Raw genomic sequence first — 25,168 nt, 5'->3', positions numbered from 1 at the left:
TGTTGTTGGGCACGGTGGTGTACTGTAGCTTTGCACAGTGGAGTACTGGAACTGTATGGTGATGTTGGGCACAGTGGAATACTTGACCTGTATGGTAGTGTTGGGCACAGTAGAGTACTGGAGCTGTGTGGTGGTGTTGGGCACAGTGGAGTACCCGAGCTGTGTGGTGGGGTTGGGCACAGTGGAGTACTGTAGCTGTGTGGTGGTGCTGGGCACAATGGAGTACTGGAACTGTGTGGTGCTGTTGGGCCCAGTGGAGTACTGTAGCTGTGTGGTGTTGTTGGTTACAGTGGAGTACTGCAGCTGTGTGTGGTGTTGGGATCAGTGGAGTACTGCAGCCGTGTGGTGGTTTTGGGCGCAGTAGAGTCCTGTAGCTATGTGGTGGTGTTGGGCACAGTGGAGTACTGTAGCTGTGTGGTGGTGCTGGGCACAGTGAAGTACTGTAGCTGTGTGGAGGTGCTGGGCACAGTGGAGTAATGTAGCAGTGGGGTGTGTTGGGTACCGTGGAGTACTGGAACTATGTGGTGGTTTTGGGCACAGTGGAGTACAGTAGCTGTGTGGTGGTGTTGGGCAGAGTGGAGTACTGTTGCTGTGTGGTGGTGTTGGGCACAGTGGAGTACTGTTGCTGTGTGGTGGTGTTGGGCACAGTGGAGTACTGCAGCTGTGTGGTGGTGTTGTGCAAAGTGGAGTACTGCAGCTGTGTGGTGGTGTTGGGCACAGTGGAGTACTGTACCTTTGTGGTTGTGCTGGGCACAGTGAGGATCTGGAGCTGTGTGGTGGTGTTGGGCACAGTGGAGTACTGGAGCTGTGTGGTGGTGTTGGGCACAGTGGAGTACTGGAACTGTGTGGTGGTGTTGTGCACAGTGGAGCACTGCAGCTGTGGGGTGGTGATGGGCACAGTGGAGTACAGGAACTGTGTGGTGGTGTTTGACACAGTGGAGTACTGGAACTGTGTGGTGGTGTCGGGCACAGTGGAGTACTGTAGCTGTGTGGTGGTGTTGGGCACAGTGGAGTACTGCAGCTGTGTGGTGTTGTTGGGCACGGTGGTGTACTGTAGCTGTGTGGTGGTGTTGGGCACAGTGGAGTACTGGAACTGTATGGTCTTGTTGGACACAGTGGAGTAGTAATGGAACTGTGTGGTAGTTTCGGGCACAGTGGAGTACTGGCGCTGTGTGGTGGTGTTGGGCACAGTGGAGTACTGTAGCTGTGTGGTGGTTTTGGGCACAGTGGAGTACTCTATCTGTGTGGTGGTACTGGGCACAGTAGAGTACTGTAGCTGTGCAGGGTTGGGTACAGTGGTGGTGTTGGGCACAGTGAAGGGCTGGAGCTGTGTGGTGGTGTTGGGCACAGTGGAGTACTGTAGCTGTGGGGTGGTGCTGGGCACAATGGAGTACTGGAGCTGTGTGGTGGTGTTGGGCACAGTGGAGTACTGGAGCTGTGTGGTAGTGCTGGGCACAGTGGAGTACTGCAGCTGTGTGGTGGTGTTGGGCACAGTGGAGTACTGTATCTGTGTGGTGGTGTTGGGCAGAGTGGAGTACTGTAGCTGTGTGGTGGTGTTTGGCACAGTGGAGTACTGCAGCTGTGTGGTGGTGTTTGGCACAGTGGAGTACTGTAGCTGTGTGGTGGTGTTGGGCACAGTGGAGTACTGCAGCTTTGTGGTGGTGTTGGGCAAAGGGGGCACTTAGCTGTGTGGTGCTGTTGGGCACAGTGTAGTATTGTAGCTGTGTGGTGTTGTTGGGCAAAGTGGAGTACTGTCGCTGTGTGGTGCTGTTGGGGACAGTGGAGTACTGGAGCTGTGTGGCGGTGTTAGGCACAGCTGTGTGGTGTTAGGCACAGTGGAGTACTGTAGCTGTGTGGTGTTGTTGGAAAAAGTGGAGTACTGGAACTGTGTGGTGGTTTTGGGCACAGTGGAGTACTGTAGCTGTGTGGTGGTTTTGGGCACAGTGGAGTACTGCAGCTGTGTGGTGTTGGGCACGGTGGTGTACTGTAGCTTTGCACAGTGGAGTACTGGAACTGTATGGTGGTGTTGGGCACAGTGGAATACTGGAACTGTGTGATAGTGTTGGACACAGTGGAGTACTGGAGCTGTGTGGTGGTGTTGGGCACAGTGGAGTACTCTAGCTGTGTGGTGGTACTGGGCACAGTAGAGTACTGTAGCTGTGCGGTGTTGTGTACAGTGGTGGTGTTGGGCACAGGCAAGGGCTGGAGCTGTGTGGTGGTGTTGGGCACAGTGGAGTACTGTATCTGTGTGGTGGTGCTGGCCACAGTGGAGTACTGGAGCTGTGTGATGGCGTTGGGCACAGTGGAGTACTGTAGCTGTGTGGTGGTGTTGGGCACAGTGGAGTACTGCAGCTGTGTGGTGTTGTTGGGCATGGTGGTGTACTGTAGGTGTGTGGTCGTGTTGGGCACAGTGGAGTACAGGAACTGTATGGTGTTGTTGGGCACGGTGGAGTACTGGAACTGTGTCGTGGTGTTGAGCACAGTGGAGTACTGTAGCTGTGTGGTGGTGTAGGGCACGGTGGAGTACTGTAGCTGTGTGGTGGTGTTGGGCACAGTGGAGTACTGTAGCTGTGTGGTGTTGTTGGGCACGGTGGTGTACTGTCGCTGTGTGGTGTTGTTGGGCACGGTGGTGTACTGTCGCTGTGTGGTGTTGTTGGTCACGGTGGTGTACTGTCGCTGTGTGGTGGTGTTGGGCACAGTAGAGTACCAGAACTTTGTGGTGGTGTTGGGCAAAGTAGAGTACTGTAGCTGGGTGGTGGTGTTGGGCACAGTGGAGTACTGGAACTGTATGGTGGTGTTGGACACAGTGGAGTAGTAATGGAACTGTGTGGTAGTTTCGGGCACAGTGGAGTACTGTAGCTGTGTGGTGTTGTTGGGGACAGTGGAGTACTGCAGCTGTGTGGTGGTATTGGGATCAGTGGAGTACTGCAGCCGTGTGGTGTTGTTGGGCACAGTGGAGTACTGTAGCTGTGTGGTAGTGCTGGGAACAGTGAAGTACTGTAGCTGTGTGGAGATGCTGGGCACAGTGGAGTACTGTAGCTGTGTGGTGTGTTGGGCACCGTGGAGTACTGGAACTATGTGGTGGTTTTGGGCACAGGGGAGTACTGTAGCTGTGTGGTGGTGTTGGGCAGAGTGGAGTACTGTAGCTGTGTGGTGGTGTTGGGCACAGTGGAGTACTGCAGCTGTGTGGTGGTGTTATGCAAAGTGGAGTACTGTAGCTTTGTGGTTCTGCTGGGCACAGTGGATTACTGGAGCTTTGTGGTCTTATTGGCCACAGTGTAGTACTGTAGCTGTGTGGTAGGTTTGGGCACAGTGGAGTACTGGAACTGTTTGGTGGTGTTGGGCACAGTGGAGTACTGCAGCTGTGTGGTGGTGTCGGGCACAGTGGAGTACTGGAACTGTATGGTGGTGTTGGGCACAGTGGAGTACTGTATCTGTGTGGTGGTGTTGGGAACAGTGGTGTACTGCAGTTTTGTGGTGGTGTTGGGCACAGTGGAGTCCTGTAGCTGTGTGGTGGTGTTGGGCACAGTGGAGTACTGCAGCTGTGTGGCGTGGTGGTGTTTGACACAATGGAGCGCTATACCTGTGTGGTCGTGTTGGGCACAGTGGAGTACTGCAGCTTTGTGTTGGTGTGTGGCACAGTGGAGTAATGTAGCTCTGTGGTGCTGTTGCGCACAGTGGACTACTGTAGCTGTGTGGTTTTGTTGGGCAAAGTGGAGTACTGTAGCTGTGTGGTGGTGCTGGTCACAGTGGAGTACTGCAGCTGTGTGGTGGTGTAAGGCACAGTGGAGTACTCTAGCTGTGTGGTTGTGCTGGTCACAGTGGAGTACTGCATCTGTGCGGTGTTGATTTATAGTGGTGGTGTTGGGCACAGTGGAGTATTGTAGCTGTGTGGTGGTGCTGGGCACAGTGGAGTACTGGAGCTTTGTGGTGGTGTTGGGCACAGTGTAGTACTATAGTGGTGTGGTAGTTTTTGGCACAGTGGAGTACTCGAGCTGTGTGGTGGTGTTGGGCACAGTGGAGTACTGTAGCTGTGTGGTGGTGCTGGGCATAGTGGAGTACTGGAACTGTGTGGTGCTGTTGGGCCCAGTGTAGTACTGTAGCTGTGTGGTGGTGTTGGGATCAGTGGAGTACTGCAGCCGTGTGGTGGTGTTGGGCACAGTAGAGTCCTGTAGCTCTGTGGTGGTGTTGGGCACAGTCGAGTACTGTAGCTGTGTGGAGGTGCTGGGCACAGTGGAGTACTGTAGCTGTGTGGTGTGTTGGGTACCATGGAGTACTGGAACTATGTGGTGGTTTTGGGCAGAGTGGAGTACTGTAGCTGTGTGGTGGTGTTGGGCAGAGTGGAGTACTGTAGCTGTGTGGTGGTGTTGGGCACAGGGGAATACTGCAGCTGTGTGCTGGTGTTGGGCACAGTGGAGTACAGTAGCTTTGTGGTTGTGCTGGGCACAGTGAATATCTGGAGCTGTGTGGTGGTGTTGGGCACAGTGGAGTACTGGAGCTGTGTGGTGGTGTTTGGCACAGTGGAGTACTGGAGCTGTGTGGTGGTGTTGGGCACAGTGGAGTACTGGAGCTGTGTGGTGCTGTTGGGCACAGGGGAGTATTGTAGCTGTGTGGTGTTGTTGGGAAAAGTGGAGTACTGTCGCTGTGTGGTGCTGTTGGGTACAGTGGAGTACTGGAGCTGTGTGGTGGTGTTAGGCACAGCTGTGTGGTGTTGTTAGGCACGGTGGTGTACTGTAGCTTTGCACAGTGGAGTACTGGAACTGTATGGTGGCGTTCGACACAGTGGAGTACTGGAACTGTGTGGTGGTGTCGGGCACAGTGGTGTACTGTAGCTGTGTGGTGGTGTTGGGCACAGTGGAGTACTGCAGCTGTGTGGTGTTGTTGGGCACGGTGGTGTACTGTAGCTGTGTGGTGGTGTTGGGCACGGTGGTGTACTGTAGCTGTGTGGTGGTGTTGGGCACAGTGGAGTACTGGAACTGTATGGTGGTGTTGGACACAGTGGAGTAGTAATGGAACTGTGTGGTGTGTCGGGCACAGTGGAGTACTGTAGCTGTGTGGTGGTGTTGGGCACAGTGGAGTACTGCAGCTGTGTGGTGGTGTTGGGCACAGTGGAGTACTCTAGCTGTGTGGTGGTATTCGGCACAGTAGAGTACTGTAGCTGTGCAGGGTTGGGTACAGTGGTGGTGTTGGGCACAGTGGAGGGCTGGATCTCTGTGGTGGTGTTGGGCACAGTGGAGTACTGTAGCTGTGTGGTGGTGCTGGGCACAATGGAGTACTGGATCTGTGTGGCGGTGCTGGGCACAGTGGAGTATTGCAGCTGTGTGGTGGTGTTGGGCACAGTGGAGTACTGTTGCTGTGTGGTGGTGTTGGGCACAGTGGAGTACTGCAGCTGTGTGGTGGTGTTGTGCAAAGTGGAGTACTGCAGCTGTGTGGTGGTGTTGGGCACAGTGGAGTACTGTACCTTTGTGGTTGTGCTGGGCACAGTGAGGATCTGGAGCTGTGTGGTGGTGTTGGGCACAGTGGAGTACTGGAGCTGTGTGGTGGTGTTGGGCACAGTGGAGTACTGGAACTGTGTGGTGGTGTTGTGCACAGTGGAGCACTGCAGCTGTGGGGTGGTGATGGGCACAGTGGAGTACAGGAACTGTGTGGTGGTGTTTGACACAGTGGAGTACTGGAACTGTGTGGTGGTGTCGGGCACAGTGGAGTACTGTAGCTGTGTGGTGGTGTTGGGCACAGTGGAGTACTGCAGCTGTGTGGTGTTGTTGGGCACGGTGGTGTACTGTAGCTGTGTGGTGGTGTTGGGCACAGTGGAGTACTGGAACTGTATGGTCTTGTTGGACACAGTGGAGTAGTAATGGAACTGTGTGGTAGTTTCGGGCACAGTGGAGTACTGGCGCTGTGTGGTGGTGTTGGGCACAGTGGAGTACTGTAGCTGTGTGGTGGTTTTGGGCACAGTGGAGTACTCTATCTGTGTGGTGGTACTGGGCACAGTAGAGTACTGTAGCTGTGCAGGGTTGGGTACAGTGGTGGTGTTGGGCACAGTGAAGGGCTGGAGCTGTGTGGTGGTGTTGGGCACAGTGGAGTACTGTAGCTGTGGGGTGGTGCTGGGCACAATGGAGTACTGGAGCTGTGTGGTGGTGTTGGGCACAGTGGAGTACTGGAGCTGTGTGGTAGTGCTGGGCACAGTGGAGTACTGCAGCTGTGTGGTGGTGTTGGGCACAGTGGAGTACTGTATCTGTGTGGTGGTGTTGGGCAGAGTGGAGTACTGTAGCTGTGTGGTGGTGTTTGGCACAGTGGAGTACTGCAGCTGTGTGGTGGTGTTTGGCACAGTGGAGTACTGTAGCTGTGTGGTGGTGTTGGGCACAGTGGAGTACTGCAGCTTTGTGGTGGTGTTGGGCAAAGGGGGCACTTAGCTGTGTGGTGCTGTTGGGCACAGTGTAGTATTGTAGCTGTGTGGTGTTGTTGGGCAAAGTGGAGTACTGTCGCTGTGTGGTGCTGTTGGGGACAGTGGAGTACTGGAGCTGTGTGGCGGTGTTAGGCACAGCTGTGTGGTGTTAGGCACAGTGGAGTACTGTAGCTGTGTGGTGTTGTTGGAAAAAGTGGAGTACTGGAACTGTGTGGTGGTTTTGGGCACAGTGGAGTACTGTAGCTGTGTGGTGGTTTTGGGCACAGTGGAGTACTGCAGCTGTGTGGTGTTGGGCACGGTGGTGTACTGTAGCTTTGCACAGTGGAGTACTGGAACTGTATGGTGGTGTTGGGCACAGTGGAATACTGGAACTGTGTGATAGTGTTGGACACAGTGGAGTACTGGAGCTGTGTGGTGGTGTTGGGCACAGTGGAGTACTCTAGCTGTGTGGTGGTACTGGGCACAGTAGAGTACTGTAGCTGTGCGGTGTTGTGTACAGTGGTGGTGTTGGGCACAGGCAAGGGCTGGAGCTGTGTGGTGGTGTTGGGCACAGTGGAGTACTGTATCTGTGTGGTGGTGCTGGCCACAGTGGAGTACTGGAGCTGTGTGATGGCGTTGGGCACAGTGGAGTACTGTAGCTGTGTGGTGGTGTTGGGCACAGTGGAGTACTGCAGCTGTGTGGTGTTGTTGGGCATGGTGGTGTACTGTAGGTGTGTGGTCGTGTTGGGCACAGTGGAGTACAGGAACTGTATGGTGTTGTTGGGCACGGTGGAGTACTGGAACTGTGTCGTGGTGTTGAGCACAGTGGAGTACTGTAGCTGTGTGGTGGTGTAGGGCACGGTGGAGTACTGTAGCTGTGTGGTGGTGTTGGGCACAGTGGAGTACTGTAGCTGTGTGGTGTTGTTGGGCACGGTGGTGTACTGTCGCTGTGTGGTGTTGTTGGGCACGGTGGTGTACTGTCGCTGTGTGGTGTTGTTGGTCACGGTGGTGTACTGTCGCTGTGTGGTGGTGTTGGGCACAGTAGAGTACCAGAACTTTGTGGTGGTGTTGGGCAAAGTAGAGTACTGTAGCTGGGTGGTGGTGTTGGGCACAGTGGAGTACTGGAACTGTATGGTGGTGTTGGACACAGTGGAGTAGTAATGGAACTGTGTGGTAGTTTCGGGCACAGTGGAGTACTGTAGCTGTGTGGTGTTGTTGGGGACAGTGGAGTACTGCAGCTGTGTGGTGGTATTGGGATCAGTGGAGTACTGCAGCCGTGTGGTGTTGTTGGGCACAGTGGAGTACTGTAGCTGTGTGGTAGTGCTGGGAACAGTGAAGTACTGTAGCTGTGTGGAGATGCTGGGCACAGTGGAGTACTGTAGCTGTGTGGTGTGTTGGGCACCGTGGAGTACTGGAACTATGTGGTGGTTTTGGGCACAGGGGAGTACTGTAGCTGTGTGGTGGTGTTGGGCAGAGTGGAGTACTGTAGCTGTGTGGTGGTGTTGGGCACAGTGGAGTACTGCAGCTGTGTGGTGGTGTTATGCAAAGTGGAGTACTGTAGCTTTGTGGTTCTGCTGGGCACAGTGGATTACTGGAGCTTTGTGGTCTTATTGGCCACAGTGTAGTACTGTAGCTGTGTGGTAGGTTTGGGCACAGTGGAGTACTGGAACTGTTTGGTGGTGTTGGGCACAGTGGAGTACTGCAGCTGTGTGGTGGTGTCGGGCACAGTGGAGTACTGGAACTGTATGGTGGTGTTGGGCACAGTGGAGTACTGTATCTGTGTGGTGGTGTTGGGAACAGTGGTGTACTGCAGTTTTGTGGTGGTGTTGGGCACAGTGGAGTCCTGTAGCTGTGTGGTGGTGTTGGGCACAGTGGAGTACTGCAGCTGTGTGGCGTGGTGGTGTTTGACACAATGGAGCGCTATACCTGTGTGGTCGTGTTGGGCACAGTGGAGTACTGCAGCTTTGTGTTGGTGTGTGGCACAGTGGAGTAATGTAGCTCTGTGGTGCTGTTGCGCACAGTGGACTACTGTAGCTGTGTGGTTTTGTTGGGCAAAGTGGAGTACTGTAGCTGTGTGGTGGTGCTGGTCACAGTGGAGTACTGCAGCTGTGTGGTGGTGTAAGGCACAGTGGAGTACTCTAGCTGTGTGGTTGTGCTGGTCACAGTGGAGTACTGCATCTGTGCGGTGTTGATTTATAGTGGTGGTGTTGGGCACAGTGGAGTATTGTAGCTGTGTGGTGGTGCTGGGCACAGTGGAGTACTGGAGCTTTGTGGTGGTGTTGGGCACAGTGTAGTACTATAGTGGTGTGGTAGTTTTTGGCACAGTGGAGTACTCGAGCTGTGTGGTGGTGTTGGGCACAGTGGAGTACTGTAGCTGTGTGGTGGTGCTGGGCATAGTGGAGTACTGGAACTGTGTGGTGCTGTTGGGCCCAGTGTAGTACTGTAGCTGTGTGGTGGTGTTGGGATCAGTGGAGTACTGCAGCCGTGTGGTGGTGTTGGGCACAGTAGAGTCCTGTAGCTCTGTGGTGGTGTTGGGCACAGTCGAGTACTGTAGCTGTGTGGAGGTGCTGGGCACAGTGGAGTACTGTAGCTGTGTGGTGTGTTGGGTACCATGGAGTACTGGAACTATGTGGTGGTTTTGGGCAGAGTGGAGTACTGTAGCTGTGTGGTGGTGTTGGGCAGAGTGGAGTACTGTAGCTGTGTGGTGGTGTTGGGCACAGGGGAATACTGCAGCTGTGTGCTGGTGTTGGGCACAGTGGAGTACAGTAGCTTTGTGGTTGTGCTGGGCACAGTGAATATCTGGAGCTGTGTGGTGGTGTTGGGCACAGTGGAGTACTGGAGCTGTGTGGTGGTGTTTGGCACAGTGGAGTACTGGAGCTGTGTGGTGGTGTTGGGCACAGTGGAGTACTGGAGCTGTGTGGTGCTGTTGGGCACAGGGGAGTATTGTAGCTGTGTGGTGTTGTTGGGAAAAGTGGAGTACTGTCGCTGTGTGGTGCTGTTGGGTACAGTGGAGTACTGGAGCTGTGTGGTGGTGTTAGGCACAGCTGTGTGGTGTTGTTAGGCACGGTGGTGTACTGTAGCTTTGCACAGTGGAGTACTGGAACTGTATGGTGGCGTTCGACACAGTGGAGTACTGGAACTGTGTGGTGGTGTCGGGCACAGTGGTGTACTGTAGCTGTGTGGTGGTGTTGGGCACAGTGGAGTACTGCAGCTGTGTGGTGTTGTTGGGCACGGTGGTGTACTGTAGCTGTGTGGTGGTGTTGGGCACGGTGGTGTACTGTAGCTGTGTGGTGGTGTTGGGCACAGTGGAGTACTGGAACTGTATGGTGGTGTTGGACACAGTGGAGTAGTAATGGAACTGTGTGGTGTGTCGGGCACAGTGGAGTACTGTAGCTGTGTGGTGGTGTTGGGCACAGTGGAGTACTGCAGCTGTGTGGTGGTGTTGGGCACAGTGGAGTACTCTAGCTGTGTGGTGGTATTCGGCACAGTAGAGTACTGTAGCTGTGCAGGGTTGGGTACAGTGGTGGTGTTGGGCACAGTGGAGGGCTGGATCTCTGTGGTGGTGTTGGGCACAGTGGAGTACTGTAGCTGTGTGGTGGTGCTGGGCACAATGGAGTACTGGATCTGTGTGGCGGTGCTGGGCACAGTGGAGTATTGCAGCTGTGTGGTGGTGTTGGGCACAGTGGAGTACTGTATCTGTGTGGTGGTGTTGGGCAGAGTGGAGTACTGTAGCTGTGTGGTGGTGTTTGGCACAGTGGAGTACTGCAGCTGTGTGGTGGTGTTTGGCACAGTGGAGTACTGTAGCTGTGTGGTGGTGTTGGGCACAGTGGAGTACTGCAGCTTTGTGGTGGTGTTGGGCAAAGGGGGCACTTATCTGTGTGGTGCTGTTGGGCACAGTGTAGTATTGTAGCTGTGTGGTGTTGTTGGGCAAAGTGGAGTACTGTCGCTGTGTGGTGCTGTTGGGGACAGTGGAGTACTGGAGCTGTGTGGCGGTGTTAGGCACAGCTGTGTGGTGTTAGGCACAGTGGAGTACTGTAGCTGTGTGGTGTTGTTGGAAAAAGTGGAGTACTGGAACTGTGTGGTGGTTTTGGGCACAGTGGAGTACTGTAGCTGTGTGGTGGTTTTGGGCACAGTGGAGTACTGCAGCTGTGTGGTGTTGGGCACGGTGGTGTACTGTAGCTTTGCACAGTGGAGTACTGGAACTGTATGGTGGTGTTGGGCACAGTGGAATACTGGAACTGTGTGATAGTGTTGGACACAGTGGAGTACTGGAGCTGTGTGGTGGTGTTGGGCACAGTGGAGTACTCTAGCTGTGTGGTGGTACTGGGCACAGTAGAGTACTGTAGCTGTGCGGTGTTGTGTACAGTGGTGGTGTTGGGCACAGGCAAGGGCTGGAGCTGTGTGGTGGTGTTGGGCACAGTGGAGTACTGTATCTGTGTGGTGGTGCTGGCCACAGTGGAGTACTGGAGCTGTGTGATGGCGTTGGGCACAGTGGAGTACTGTAGCTGTGTGGTGGTGTTGGGCACAGTGGAGTACTGCAGCTGTGTGGTGTTGTTGGGCATGGTGGTGTACTGTAGGTGTGTGGTCGTGTTGGGCACAGTGGAGTACAGGAACTGTATGGTGTTGTTGGGCACGGTGGAGTACTGGAACTGTGTCGTGGTGTTGAGCACAGTGGAGTACTGTAGCTGTGTGGTGGTGTAGGGCACGGTGGAGTACTGTAGCTGTGTGGTGGTGTTGGGCACAGTGGAGTACTGTAGCTGTGTGGTGTTGTTGGGCACGGTGGTGTACTGTCGCTGTGTGGTGTTGTTGGGCACGGTGGTGTACTGTCGCTGTGTGGTGTTGTTGGTCACGGTGGTGTACTGTCGCTGTGTGGTGGTGTTGGGCACAGTAGAGTACCAGAACTTTGTGGTGGTGTTGGGCAAAGTAGAGTACTGTAGCTGTGTGGTGGTGTTGGGCACAGTGGAGTACTGGAACTGTATGGTGGTGTTGGACACAGTGGAGTAGTAATGGAACTGTGTGGTAGTTTCGGGCACAGTGGAGTACTGTAGCTGTGTGGTGTTGTTGGGGACAGTGGAGTACTGCAGCTGTGTGGTGGTATTGGGATCAGTGGAGTACTGCAGCCCTGTGGTGTTGTTGGGCACAGTGGAGTACTGTAGCTGTGTGGTAGTGCTGGGCACAGTGAAGTACTGTAGCTGTGTGGAGATGCTGGGCACAGTGGAGTACTGTAGCTGTGTGGTGTGTTGGGCACCGTGGAGTACTGGAACTATGTGGTGGTTTTGGGCACAGGGGAGTACTGTAGCTGTGTGGTGGTGTTGGGCAGAGTGGAGTACTGTAGCTGTGTGGTGGTGTTGGGCACAGTGGAGTACTGCAGCTGTGTGGTGGTGTTATGCAAAGTGGAGTACTGTAGCTTTGTGGTTCTGCTGGGCACAGTGGATTACTGGAGCTTTGTGGTCTTATTGGCCACAGTGTAGTACTGTAGCTGTGTGGTAGGTTTGGGCACAGTGGAGTACTGGAACTGTTTGATGGTGTTGGGCACAGTGGAGTACTGGAGCTGTGTGGTGGTGTTGGGCACAGTGGAGTACTGGAACTGTTTGGTGGTGTTGGGCACAGTGGAGTACTGCAGCTGTGTGGTGGTGTCGGGCACAGTGGAGTACTGGAACTGTATGGTGGTGTTGGGCACAGTGGAGTACTGTATCTGTGTGGTGGTGTTGGGAACAGTGGTGTACTGCAGTTTTGTGGTGGTGTTGGGCACAGTGGAGTCCTGTAGCTGTGTGGTGGTGTTGGGCACAGTGGAGTACTGCAGCTGTGTGGCGTGGTGGTGTTTGACACAATGGAGCGCTATACCTGTGTGGTCGTGTTGGGCACAGTGGAGTACTGCAGCTTTGTGTTGGTGTGTGGCACAGTGGAGTAATGTAGCTCTGTGGTGCTGTTGCGCACAGTGGACTACTGTAGCTGTGTGGTTTTGTTGGGCAAAGTGGAGTACTGTAGCTGTGTGGTGGTGCTGGTCACAGTGGAGTACTGCAGCTGTGTGGTGGTGTAAGGCACAGTGGAGTACTCTAGCTGTGTGGTTGTGCTGGTCACAGTGGAGTACTGCATCTGTGCGGTGTTGATTTATAGTGGTGGTGTTGGGCACAGTGGAGTATTGTAGCTGTGTGGTGGTGCTGGGCACAGTGGAGTACTGGAGCTTTGTGGTGGTGTTGGGCACAGTGTAGTACTATAGTGGTGTGGTAGTTTTTGGCACAGTGGAGTACTCGAGCTGTGTGGTGGTGTTGGGCACAGTGGAGTACTGTAGCTGTGTGGTGGTGCTGGGCATAGTGGAGTACTGGAACTGTGTGGTGCTGTTGGGCCCAGTGTAGTACTGTAGCTGTGTGGTGGTGTTGGGATCAGTGGAGTACTGCAGCCGTGTGGTGGTGTTGGGCACAGTAGAGTCCTGTAGCTCTGTGGTGGTGTTGGGCACAGTCGAGTACTGTAGCTGTGTGGAGGTGCTGGGCACAGTGGAGTACTGTAGCTGTGTGGTGTGTTGGGTACCATGGAGTACTGGAACTATGTGGTGGTTTTGGGCAGAGTGGAGTACTGTAGCTGTGTGGTGGTGTTGGGCAGAGTGGAGTACTGTAGCTGTGTGGTGGTGTTGGGCACAGGGGAATACTGCAGCTGTGTGCTGGTGTTGGGCACAGTGGAGTACAGTAGCTTTGTGGTTGTGCTGGGCACAGTGAATATCTGAAGCTGTGTGGTGGTGTTGGGCACAGTGGAGTACTGGAGCTGTGTGGTGGTGTTTGGCACAGTGGAGTACTGGAGCTGTGTGGTGGTGTTGGGCACAGTGGAGTACTGGAGCTGTGTGGTGCTGTTGGGCACAGGGGAGTATTGTAGCTGTGTGGTGTTGTTGGGAAAAGTGGAGTACTGTCGCTGTGTGGTGCTGTTGGGTACAGTGGAGTACTGGAGCTGTGTGGTGGTGTTAGGCACAGCTGTGTGGTGTTGTTAGGCACGGTGGTGTACTGTAGCTTTGCACAGTGGAGTACTGGAACTGTATGGTGGCGTTCGACACAGTGGAGTACTGGAACTGTGTGGTGGTGTCGGGCACAGTGGTGTACTGTAGCTGTGTGGTGGTGTTGGGCACAGTGGAGTACTGCAGCTGTGTAGTGTTGTTGGGCACGGTGGTGTACTGTAGCTGTGTGGTGGTGTTGGGCACGGTGGTGTACTGTAGCTGTGTGGTGGTGTTGGGCACAGTGGAGTACTGGAACTGTATGGTGGTGTTGGACACAGTGGAGTAGTAATGGAACTGTGTGGTGTGTCGGGCACAGTGGAGTACTGTAGCTGTGTGGTGGTGTTGGGCACAGTGGAGTACTGCAGCTGTGTGGTGGTGTTGGGCACAGTGGAGTACTCTAGCTGTGTGGTGGTATTCGGCACAGTAGAGTACTGTAGCTGTGCAGGGTTGGGTACAGTGGTGGTGTTGGGCACAGTGGAGGGCTGGATCTCTGTGGTGGTGTTGGGCACAGTGGAGTACTGTAGCTGTGTGGTGGTGCTGGGCACAATGGAGTACTGGATCTGTGTGGCGGTGCTGGGCACAGTGGAATACTGCAGCTGTGTGGTGGTGTTTGGCACAGTGGAGTACTGTAGCTGTGTGGTGGTGTTGGGAACAGTGGAGTACTGCAGCTTTGTGGTGGTGTTGGGCAAAGGGGAGTACTGTAGCTGTGTGGTGCTGTTGGGCACAGTGTAGTATTGTAGCTGTGTGGTGTTGCTGGGCAAAGTGGAGTACTGTCGCTGTGTGGTGCTGTTGGGGACAGTGGAGTACTGGAACTGTGTGGTGGTGTTAGGCACAGCTGTGTGGTGTTAGGCACAGTGGAGTACTGTAGCTGTGTGGTGGTGTTGTTGGAAAAAGGGGAGTACTGGAACTCTGTGGTGGTGTTGGGCACAGTGGAGTACTGGAACTGTGTGGTGGTGAGGGGCACAGTGGAGTACTGTAGCTGTGTGGTGGTTTTGGGCACAGTGGAGTACTGCATCTGTGTTGTGTTGTTGGGCACGGTGGTGTACTGTAGCTTTGCACAGTGGAGTACTGGAACTGTATGGTGGTGTTGGGCACAGTGGAATACTGGAACTGTGTGGTAGTGTTGTGCACAGTGGAGTACTGGAGCTGTGTGGTGGTGTTGGGCACAGTGGAGTACTCTAGCTGTGTGGTGGTACTGGGCACAGTAGAGTACTGTAGCTGTGTGGTGGTGTTGGGCACAGTGGAGTACTGCAGCTGTGTGATGGTGTTGGGCACAGTGGAGTACTGTAGCTGTGTGGTGGTGTTGGGCACAGTAGAGTACTGCAGCTGTGTGGTGTTGTTGGGCACGGTGGTGTACTGTAGCTGTGTGGTGGTGTTGGGCACAGTGGAGTACTGGAACTGTATGGTGGTGTTGGACACAGTGGAGTAGTAATGGAACTGTGTGGTAGTTTCGGGCACAGTGGAGTACTGGAGCTGTGTGGTGGTGTTGGGTACAGTGGAGTACTCTAGCTGTGTGGTGGTACTGGGCACAGCAGAGTACTGTAACTGTGCAGGGTTGGGTACAGTGGTGGTGTTGGGCACAGTGGAGGGCTGGAGCTGTATGGCGGTGTTGTGCACAGTGGAGTACTGTAGCTGTGTGGTGGTGCTCGGCATAATGGAGTACTGGAGCTGTGTGGTGGTGTTGGGCACAGTGGAGTACTGGAGCTGTGTGGTTGTGCTGGGCACACTGGAGTACTAGAACTGTGTGGTGGTGTTGGGCACAGTGGAGTACTGTATCTGTGTTTTTTGGGCACAGTGGAGTACTGCAGCTGTGTTGGACACAGTGGAGTCCTGTAGCTGTGTGGTGGTGCTAGGCACAGTGGAGTACTGGAGCTGTGTGGTTGTGCTGGGCACAGTGGAGTACTAGAACTGTGTGGTGGTGTTGGGCACGATGGAGTACTGTATCTGTGTTTTTTTGGGCACAGTGGAGTACTGCAGCTGTGTGGTGGTGTTGGACACAGTGGAGTCCTGTAGCTGTGTGGTGGTGCTGGGCACAGTTGAGTAATGGAACTGTGTGGTGGTGTTGGGCACAGTGGAGTACTGTATCTGTGTGGTGTTGTTGGGCAGAGTGGTGTACTGTAGCTTTGCACAGTGGAGTACTGGAACTGTATGGTGGTGTTGGGCACAGTGGAATACTGGAACTGTGTGATAGTGTTGGACACAGTGGAGTACTGGAGCTGTGTGGTGGTGTTGGGCACAGTGGAGTACTCTAGCTGTGTGGTGGTACTGGGCACAGTAGAGTACTGTAGCTGTGCGGTGTTGTGTACAGTGGTGGTGTTGGGCACAGGCAAGGGCTGGAGCTGTGTGGTGGTGTTGGGCACAGTGGAGTACTGTATCTGTGTGGTGGTGCTGGCCACAGTGGAGTACTGGAGCTGTGTGATGGCGTTGGGCACAGTGGAGTACTGTAGCTGTGTGGTGGTGTTGGGCACAGTGGAGTACTGCAGCTGTGTGGTGTTGTTGGGCATGGTGGTGTACTGTAGGTGTGTGGTCGTGTTGGGCACAGTGGAGTACAGGAACTGTATGGTGTTGTTGGGCACGGTGGAGTACTGGAACTGTGTCGTGGTGTTGAGCACAGTGGAGTACTGTAGCTGTGTGGTGGTGTAGGGCACGGTGGAGTACTGTAGCTGTGTGGTGGTGTTGGGCACAGTGGAGTACTGTAGCTGTGTGGTGTTGTTGGGCACGGTGGTGTACTGTCGCTGTGTGGTGTTGTTGGGCACGGTGGTGTACTGTCGCTGTGTGGTGTTGTTGGTCACGGTGGTGTACTGTCGCTGTGTGGTGGTGTTGGGCACAGTAGAGTACCAGAACTTTGTGGTGGTGTTGGGCAAAGTAGAGTACTGTAGCTGTGTGGTGGTGTTGGGCACAGTGGAGTACTGGAACTGTATGGTGGTGTTGGACACAGTGGAGTAGTAATGGAACTGTGTGGTAGTTTCGGGCACAGTGGAGTACTGTAGCTGTGTGGTGTTGTTGGGGACAGTGGAGTACTGCAGCTGTGTGGTGGTATTGGGATCAGTGGAGTACTGCAGCCGTGTGGTGTTGTTGGGCACAGTGGAGTACTGTAGCTGTGTGGTAGTGCTGGGCACAGTGAAGTACTGTAGCTGTGTGGAGATGCTGGGCACAGTGGAGTACTGTAGCTGTGTGGTGTGTTGGGCACCGTGGAGTACTGGAACTATGTGGTGGTTTTGGGCACAGGGGAGTACTGTAGCTGTGTGGTGGTGTTGGGCAGAGTGGAGTACTGTAGCTGTGTGGTGGTGTTGGGCACAGTGGAGTACTGCAGCTGTGTGGTGGTGTTATGCAAAGTGGAGTACTGTAGCTTTGTGGTTCTGCTGGGCACAGTGGATTACTGGAGCTTTGTGGTCTTATTGGCCACAGTGTAGTACTGTAGCTGTGTGGTAGGTTTGGGCACAGTGGAGTACTGGAACTGTTTGATGGTGTTGGGCACAGTGGAGTACTGGAGCTGTGTGGTGGTGTTGGGCACAGTGGAGTACTGGAACTGTTTGGTGGTGTTGGGCACAGTGGAGTACTGCAGCTGTGTGGTGGTGTCGGGCACAGTGGAGTACTGGAACTGTATGGTGGTGTTGGGCACAGTGGAGTACTGTATCTGTGTGGTGGTGTTGGGAACAGTGGTGTACTGCAGTTTTGTGGTGGTGTTGGGCACAGTGGAGTCCTGTAGCTGTGTGGTGGTGTTGGGCACAGTGGAGTACTGCAGCTGTGTGGCGTGGTGGTGTTTGACACAATGGAGCGCTATACCTGTGTGGTCGTGTTGGGCACAGTGGAGTACTGCAGCTTTGTGTTGGTGTGTGGCACAGTGGAGTAATGTAGCTCTGTGGTGCTGTTGCGCACAGTGGACTACTGTAGCTGTGTGGTTTTGTTGGGCAAAGTGGAGTACTGTAGCTGTGTGGTGGTGCTGGTCACAGTGGAGTACTGCAGCTGTGTGGTGGTGTAAGGCACAGTGGAGTACTCTAGCTGTGTGGTTGTGCTGGTCACAGTGGAGTACTGCATCTGTGCGGTGTTGATTTATAGTGGTGGTGTTGGGCACAGTGGAGTATTGTAGCTGTGTGGTGGTGCTGGGCACAGTGGAGTACTGGAGCTTTGTGGTGGTGTTGGGCACAGTGTAGTACTATAGTGGTGTGGTAGTTTTTGGCACAGTGGAGTACTCGAGCTGTGTGGTGGTGTTGGGCACAGTGGAGTACTGTAGATGTGTGGTGGTGCTGGGCATAGTGGAGTACTGGAACTGTGTGGTGCTGTTGGGCCCAGTGTAGTACTGTAGCTGTGTGGTGGTGTTGGGATCAGTGGAGTACTGCAGCCGTGTAGTGGTGTTGGGCACAGTAGAGTCCTGTAGCTCTGTGGTGGTGTTGGGCACAGTCGAGTACTGTAGCTGTGTGGAGGTGCTGGGCACAGTGGAGTACTGTAGCTGTGTGGTGTGTTGGGTACCATGGAGTACTGGAACTATGTGGTGGTTTTGGGCAGAGTGGAGTACTGTAGCTGTGTGGTGGTGTTGGGCAGAGTGGAGTACTGTAGCTGTGTGGTGGTGTTGGGCACAGGGGAATACTGCAGCTGTGTGCTGGTGTTGGGCACAGTGGAGTACAGTAGCTTTGTGGTTGTGCTGGGCACAGTGAATATCTGGAGCTGTGTGGTGGTGTTGGGCACAGTGGAGTACTGGAGCTGTGTGGTGGTGTTTGGCACAGTGGAGTACTGGAGCTGTGTGGTGGTGTTGGGCACAGTGGAGTACTGGAGCTGTGTGGTGCTGTTGGGCACAGGGGAGTATTGTAGCTGTGTGGTGTTGTTGGGAAAAGTGGAGTACTGTCGCTGTGTGGTGCTGTTGGGTACAGTGGAGTACTGGAGCTGTGTGGTGGTGTTAGGCACAGCTGTGTGGTGTTAGGCACGGTGGTGTACTGTAGCTTTGCACAGTGGAGTACTGGAACTGTATGGTGGCGTTCGACACAGTGGAGTACTGGAACTGTGTGGTGGTGTCGGGCACAGTGGTGTACTGTAGCTGTGTGGTGGTGTTGGGCACAGTGGAGTACTGCAGCTGTGTGGTGTTGTTGGGCACGGTGGTGTACTGTAGCTGTGTGGTGGTGTTGGGCACGGTGGTGTACTGTAGCTGTGTGGTGGTGTTGGGCACAGTGGAGTACTGGAACTGTATGGTGGTGTTGGACACAGTGGAGTAGTAATGGAACTGTGTGGTGTGTCGGGCACAGTGGAGTACTGTAGCTGTGTGGTGGTGTTGGGCACAGTGGAGTACTGCAGCTGTGTGGTGGTGTTGGGCACAGTGGAGTACTCTAGCAGTGTGGTGGTATTCGGCACAGTAGAGTACTGTAGCTGTGCAGAGTTGGGTACAGTGGTGGTGTTGGGCACAGTGGAGGGCTGGATCTCTGTGGTGGTGTTGGGCACAGTGGAGTACTGTAGCTGTGTGGTGGTGCTGGGCACAATGGAGTACTGGATCTGTGTGGCGGTGCTGGGCACAGTGGAATACTGCAGCTGTGTGGTGGTGTTTGGCACAGTGGAGTACTGTAGCTGTGTGGTGGTGTTGGGAACAGTGGAGTACTGCAGCTTTGTGGTGGTGTTGGGCAAAGGGGAGTACTGTAGCTGTGTGGTGCTGTTGGGCACAGTGTAGTATTGTAGCTGTGTGGTGTTGCTGGGCAAAGTGGAGTACTGTCGCTGTGTGGTGCTGTTGGGGACAGTGGAGTACTGGAACTGTGTGGTGGTGTTAGGCACAGCTGTGTGGTGTTAGGCACAGTGGAGTACTGTAGCTGTGTGGTGGTGTTGTTGGAAAAAGGGGAGTACTGGAACTCTGTGGTGGTGTTGGGCACAGTGGAGTACTGGAACTGTGTGGTGGTGAGGGGCACAGTGGAGTACTGTAGCTGTGTGGTGGTTTTGGGCACAGTGGAGTACTGCATCTGTGTTGTGTTGTTGGGCACGGTGGTGTACTGTAGCTTTGCACAGTGGAGTACTGGAACTGTATGGTGGTGTTGGGCACAGTGGAATACTGGAACTGTGTGGTAGTGTTGTGCACAGTGGAGTACTGGAGCTGTGTGGTGGTGTTGGGCACAGTGGAGTACTCTAGCTGTGTGGTGGTACTGGGCACAGTAGAGTACTGTAGCTGTGTGGTGGTGTTGGGCACAGTGGAGTACTGCAGCTGTGTGATGGTGTTGGGCACAGTGGAGTACTGTAGCTGTGTGGTGGTGTTGGGCACAGTAGAGTACTGCAGCTGTGTGGTGTTGTTGGGCACGGTGGTGTACTGTAGCTGTGTGGTGGTGTTGGGCACAGTGGAGTACTGGAACTGTATGGTGGTGTTGGACACAGTGGAGTAGTAATGGAACTGTGTGGTAGTTTCGGGCACAGTGGAGTACTGGAGCTGTGTGGTGGTGTTGGGCACAGTGGAGTACTCTAGCTGTGTGGTGGTACTGGGCACAGCAGAGTACTGTAACTGTGCAGGGTTGGGTACAGTGGTGGTGTTGGGCACAGTGGAGGGCTGGAGCTGTATGGCGGTGTTGTGCACAGTGGAGTACTGTAGCTGTGTGGTGGTGCTCGGCATAATGGAGTACTGGAGCTGTGTGGTGGTGTTGGGCACAGTGGAGTACTGGAGCTGTGTGGTTGTGCTGGGCACAGTGGAGTACTAGAACTGTGTGGTGGTGTTGGGCACAGTGGAGTACTGTATCTGTGTTTTTTGGGCACAGTGGAGTACTGCAGCTGTGTTGGACACAGTGGAGTCCTGTAGCTGTGTGGTGGTGCTGGGCACAGTGGAGTACTGGAGCTGTGTGGTTGTGCTGGGCACAGTGGAGTACTAGAACTGTGTGGTGGTGTTGGGCACGATGGAGTACTGTATCTGTGTTTTTTTGGGCACAGTGGAGTACTGCAGCTGTGTGGTGGTGTTGGACACAGTGGAGTCCTGTAGCTGTGTGGTGGTGCTGGGCACAGTTGAGTAATGGAACTGTGTGGTGGTGTTGGGCACAGTGGAGTACTGTATCTGTGTGGTGTTGTTGGGCAGAGTGGAGTACTGTAGCTGTGTGGTGGTGTTGGGCACAGTGGAGTACTGCAGCTTTGTGGTGGTGTTGGGCAAAGTGGTGTACTGTAGCTGTGTGGTGCTGTTGGGCACAGTGGAGTATTGTAGCTGTTTGGTGTTGTTGGGCAAAGTGGAGTACTGTAGCTGTGTGGTGGTGTTGGGCACAGTGGAGTACTGCAGTTGTGTGGGGTTTGGGCACAGTGGAGTACTGGAGCTGTGTGCTGGTTTTGGGCACAGTGGAGTCCTGGAACTGTGTGCTGGTGTTGGGCGCAGTGGACTTCTGAAGCTGTATGGTGTTGTCGGGCATGGTGGAGTACTGTAGCTGTGTGGTGGTGTTGGGCACGGCGGAGTACTAGAATTGTGAGGTAGTGTTGGGCACAGTGGAGTACTGTAGCTGTGTGGTGGTGCTGGGCACAGTGGAGTACTGGAGCTTTGTGGCCATGTTGCCCACAGTGTAGTACTGTAGCTGTGTGGTGGCATTGGGCACGGTGGAGTACTGGATCTGTGTGGTGGTGTTGAGCACAGTGGAGTACTGTAGCTGTGTGGTGGTGTTGGGCACGGTGGAGTACTGTAGCAGTGCGGTGGTGTTGGGCACAGTAGAGTACCAGAACTGTGTGGTGGTATTGGGCACAGTGGACTTCTGAAGCTGTATGGTGTTGTCGGGCATGGTGGAGTACTGTAGCTGTGTGGTGGTGTTGGGCACGGCGGAGTACTAGAATTGTGAGGTAGTGTTGGGCACAGTGGAGTACTGTAGCTGTGTGGTGGTGCTGGGCACAGTGGAGTACTGGAGCTTTGTGGGGTTTGGGCACAGTGGAGTACTGGAGCTGTGTGCTGGTTTTGGGCACAGTGGAGTCCTGGAACTGTGTGCTGGTGTTGGGCGCAGTGGACTTCTGAAGCTGTATGGTGTTGTCGGGCATGGTGGAGTACTGTAGCTGTGTGGTGGTGTTGGGCACGGCGGAGTACTAGAATTGTGAGGTAGTGTTGGGCACAGTGGAGTACTGTAGCTGTGTGGTGGTGCTGGGCACAGTGGAGTACTGGAGCTTTGTGGCCATGTTGCCCACAGTGTAGTACTGTAGCTGTGTGGTGGCATTGGGCACGGTGGAGTACTGGATCTGTGTGGTGGTGTTGGGCACAGTGGAGTACTGTAGCTGTGTGGTGGTGTTGGGCACGGTGGAGTACTGTAGCTGTGCGGTGGTGTTGGGCACAGTAGAGTACCAGAACTGTGTGGTGGTATTGGGCACAGTGGAGTACTGGAACTGTGTGGTGGTGTTGGACACAGTGTAGTACTGTAGCTGTGTGATATTTTGGGCACAGTGGAGTACTGGAGCTGTGTGGTGGTGCTGGGTACAGTGGAGTACTGTAGCTGTGTGGTGTTGCTAGGCACAGTGGAGTACTGGAGCTGTGTGGTGGTGTTGGGCACAGTGGAGTACTGGAGCTGTGTGGTGGTGTTGTGCACAGTGGAGTACTGGAACTGTGTGGTGGTGTTTGGCACAGTGGAGTATTGTAGCTGTGTGGTGTTGTTGGGCACGGTGGTGTACTGTAGCTGTGTGGTGGTGTTGGGCACAGTGGAGTACTGGAATTGTGTGGTGGTGTTAGGCACAGTGGAGTACTGGAACTGTGTGGTGGTGTTGGGCACAGTGGAGTACTGTAGCTGTGTGGTGTTGTTGGGCACGGTGGTGTACTGTCACTGTGTGTTGGTGTTGGGAACAGTAGAGTACTGGAACTGTGTGGTGGTGTTGAGCACAGTGGATTACTGGAACTGTGTGGTGCTCTTGGGCACAGTGTAGTACTGTAGCTGTGTGGTAGTTTTGGGCACAGTGGAGTACTGGAGCTGTGTGGTGGTGTTGGGCACAGTGGAGCACTGTAGCTGTGTGGTGTTCTGGGCACAGTAGAGTACTGGAATTGTGTGGTGGTGTTGGGCACAGTGGAGTACTGGAACTGTGTGGTGGTTTTGGGCACAGTGGAGTACTGTAGCTGTGTGGTGTTGTTGGGCACGGTGGTGTACTGTCACTGTGTGTTGGTGTTGGGAACAGTAGAGTACTGGAACTGTGTGGTGGTGTTGAGCACAGTGGATTACTGGAACTGTGTGGTGCTGTTGGGCACAGTGTAGTACTGTAGCTGTGTGGTAGTTTTGGGCACAGTGGATTACTGGAACTGTGCGGTGCTGTTGGGCACAGTGTAGTACTGTAGCTGTGTGGTAGTTTTGGGCACAGTGGAGTCCTGTAGCTGTCTGGTGGTGTTGGGCACCGTGGAGCACTGTAGCTGTGTGGTGGTGCTCGCCACAGTGAAGACTGTAGCTGTCTGTTGGTGTTGGGCACTGTGGAGTACTGCAGCTGTGTGGTGGTGCTGGCCACAGTGGAGTACTGGAGCTTTGTGGTCGTGTTGGCCACAGTGTAGTACTGTAGCTGTGTGGTTGTTTTGGGCACAGTGGAGTACTGGAGCTGTGTGGTGGTGTTGGGCACAGTGGAGTACTGGAGCTGTGTTGTGGCATTGGGCAAGGTGGAGTACTGGAACTGTGTGGTGGTGTTGGGCACAGTGGAGTACTGTAGCTGTGTGGTGGTGTGGGGCACGGTGGAGTACTGTAGCTGTGTGGTGGTGTTGGGCACAGTGGAGTACTGTAACTGTGTGGTGTTGTTGGGCACGGTGGTGTACTGTCGCTGTGTGGTGGTGTTGGGCACAGTAGAGTACCAGAACTTTGTGGTGGTGTTGGGCACAGTGGAGTACTGGAACTGTGTGGGGGTGTTGGGCACAGTGTAGTACTGTAGCTGTGTTATTTTGGGAACAGTGGAGTACTGGAGCTGTGTGGTGGTATTGGGCACAGTGGAGTACTGTAGCTGTGTGGTGGTCCTGGGCACAGTGGAGTACTGGAGCTGTGTGGTGGTGTTGGGCACAGTGGAGTACTGTAGCTGTGTGGTGGTATTGGGCACAGTGGAGAACTGCAGCTGTGTGGTGGTGTTGGGCACAGTGGAGTACTGTAGCTGTATGGTGTGTTGGGCACAGTGGAGTACTGGAACTGTGTGGTGGTTGTGGGCATAGTGGAGTACTGTAGCTGTGTGGTGGTGTTGGGCAGAGTGGAGAACTGTAGCTGTGTGGTGGTGTTGGGCACAGCTGTGTGGTGTTAGGCACAGTGGAGTTCTGTAGCCGTGTGGTGGTGTTGTTGGAAAAAGGGGAGTAGTGGAACTCTGTGGTGGTGTTGGGCACAGTGGAGTACTGGAACTGTGTGGTGGTGAGGGGCACAGTGGAGTACTGTAGCTGTGTGGTGGTTTTGGGCACAGTGGAGTATTGCAGCTGTGTTGTGTTGTTGGGCACGGTGGTGTACTGTAGCTTTGCACAGTGGAGTACTGGAACTGTATGGTGGTGTTGGGCACAGTGGAATACTGGAACTGTATGGTAGTGTTGTGCACAGTGGAGTACTGGAGCTGTGTGGTGGTGTTGGGCACAGTGGAGTACTCTAGCTGTGTGGTGGTACTGGGCACAGTAGAGTACTGTAGCTGTGCGGTGTTGTGTACAGTGGTGGTGTTGGGCACAGGCGAGGGCTGGAGCTGTGTGGTGGTGTTGGGCACAGTGGAGTACTGTATCTGTGTGGTGGTGCTGGGCACAGTGGATTACTGGAGCTGTGTGATGGTGTTGGGCACAGTGGAGTACTGTAGCTGTGTGGTGGTGTTGGGCACAGTGGAGTACTGCAGCTGTGTGGTGTTGTTGGGCACAGTGGTGTACTGTAGCTGTGTGGTGGTGTTGGGCACAGTGGAGTACTGGAACTGTATGGTGGTGTTGGACACAGTGGAGTAATAATGGAACTGTGTGGTAGTTTCGGGCACAGTGGAGTACTGGAGCTGTGTGGTGGTGTTGGGCACAGTGGAGTACTCTAGCTGTGTGGTGGTACTGGGCACAGCAGAGTACTGTAGCTGTGCAGGATTGGGTACAGTGGTGGTGTTGGGCACAGTGGAGGGCTGGAGCTGTATGGTGGTGTTGTGCACAGTGGAGTACTGTAGCTGTGTGGTGGTGTTGGGCATAATGGAGTACTGGAGCTGTGTGGTGGTGTTGGGCACAGTGGAGTACTGGTGCTGTGTGGTTGTGCTGGGCACAGTGGAGTACTAGAACTGTGTGGTGGTGTTGGGCACAGTGGAGTACTGTATCTGTGTTTTTTGGGCACAGTGGAGTACTGGGGCTGTGTTGGACACAGTGGAGTCCTGTAGCTGTGTGGTGGTGCTGGGCACAGTGGAGTACTGGAGCTGTGTGGTTGTGCTGGGCACAGTGGAGTACTAGAACTGTGTGGTGGTGTTGGGCACGGTGGAGTACTGTATCTGTGTTTTTTTGGGCACAGTGGAGTACTGCAGCTGTGTGGTGGTGTTGGACACAGTGGAGTCCTGTAGCTGTGTGGTGGTGCTGGGCACAGTGGAGTAATGGAACTGTGTGGTGGTGTTGGGCACAGTGGAGTACTGTATCTGTGTGGTGTTGTTGGGCAGAGTGGAGTACTGTAGCTGTGTGGTGGTGTTGGGCACAGTGGAGTACTGCAGCTTTGTGGTGGTGTTGGGCAAAGTGGTGTACTGTAGCTGTGTGGTGCTGTTGGGCACAGTGGAGTATTGTAGCTGTTTGGTGTTGTTGGGCAAAGTGGAGTACTGAAGCTGTGTGGTGGTGTTGGGCACAGTGGAGTACTGCAGTTGTGTGGGGTTTGGGCACAGTGGAGTACTGGAGCTGTGTGCTGGTTTTGGGCACAGTGGAGTCCTGGAACTGTGTGCTGGTGTTGGGCGCAGTGGAC

At 54.4% G+C, this 25,168-nt stretch overlaps 2 protein-coding genes across 2 annotated transcripts; both read right to left on the bottom strand.

The window, feature by feature from the left end:
* Nucleotides 1-517: 517 nt before the first annotated feature.
* Nucleotides 518-19,941, bottom strand: LOC138448084 (uncharacterized). The gene is made up of 11 exons (XM_069604625.1): nucleotides 19,335-19,941; nucleotides 18,300-19,123; nucleotides 15,095-16,537; nucleotides 14,414-15,035; nucleotides 13,379-14,202; nucleotides 10,573-11,613; nucleotides 9,461-10,081; nucleotides 6,727-7,767; nucleotides 4,733-6,235; nucleotides 1,999-3,039; nucleotides 518-1,507 (listed from the first exon to the last, which is right to left on the bottom strand). Exons 1-11 carry the CDS (start codon nucleotides 19,939-19,941, stop codon nucleotides 518-520), a joined length of 10,557 nt encoding a protein of 3,518 aa, XP_069460726.1.
* A 1,430-nt stretch (nucleotides 19,942-21,371) lies between these two features.
* Nucleotides 21,372-24,422, bottom strand: LOC138448083 (uncharacterized). The gene is made up of 3 exons (XM_069604624.1): nucleotides 24,019-24,422; nucleotides 22,164-23,877; nucleotides 21,372-21,701 (listed from the first exon to the last, which is right to left on the bottom strand). The coding sequence occupies exons 1-3, from the start codon at nucleotides 24,420-24,422 to the stop codon at nucleotides 21,372-21,374; spliced, it is 2,448 nt and encodes an 815-aa protein (XP_069460725.1).
* Nucleotides 24,423-25,168: the final 746 nt, after the last annotated feature.

This window comes from Ambystoma mexicanum, chromosome 3q (genome assembly GCF_040938575.1).
Source record: "Ambystoma mexicanum isolate Mex_15411 chromosome 3q, UKY_AmexF1_1, whole genome shotgun sequence".
NCBI classification, from domain to species: Eukaryota; Metazoa; Chordata; class Amphibia; order Caudata; family Ambystomatidae; genus Ambystoma; species Ambystoma mexicanum.
Note: the sequence above shows the minus strand (reverse complement) of the source record. Positions and strands in the feature narration are given on the sequence as shown.

Bases quoted from the DNA above. Each gene is read 5' to 3' on its own strand.
- LOC138448084 (XM_069604625.1), bottom strand. From the start codon at position 19,941: ATGCCGAGCACCACCACACAGCTACAGTACTCCACTGTGCACAACACC. The intron at 19,124-19,334 runs GTACACCACCGT...AACACCACACAG, and splicing joins CTCCACTGTGCAAAGCTACA to CTGTGCCTAACACCACCACA. The intron at 7,768-9,460 runs GTACACCACCGT...CACACCACACAG, and splicing joins CTCCACTGTGCAAAGCTACA to CTACAGTACTCCACTGTGCC.
- LOC138448083 (XM_069604624.1), bottom strand. From the start codon at position 24,422: ATGCCCAACACCACCACACAGCTACAGTACTCCACTGTGCACAACACC. The intron at 23,878-24,018 runs GTAATCCACTGT...TACTGTGCCCAG, and splicing joins AACACCATCACACAGCTCCA to TACCACCACACAGCTAGAGT. The intron at 21,702-22,163 runs GTAATCCACTGT...AATATCACACAG, and splicing joins AAGAGCACCACACAGTTCCA to CTACAGTACTACACTGTGTC.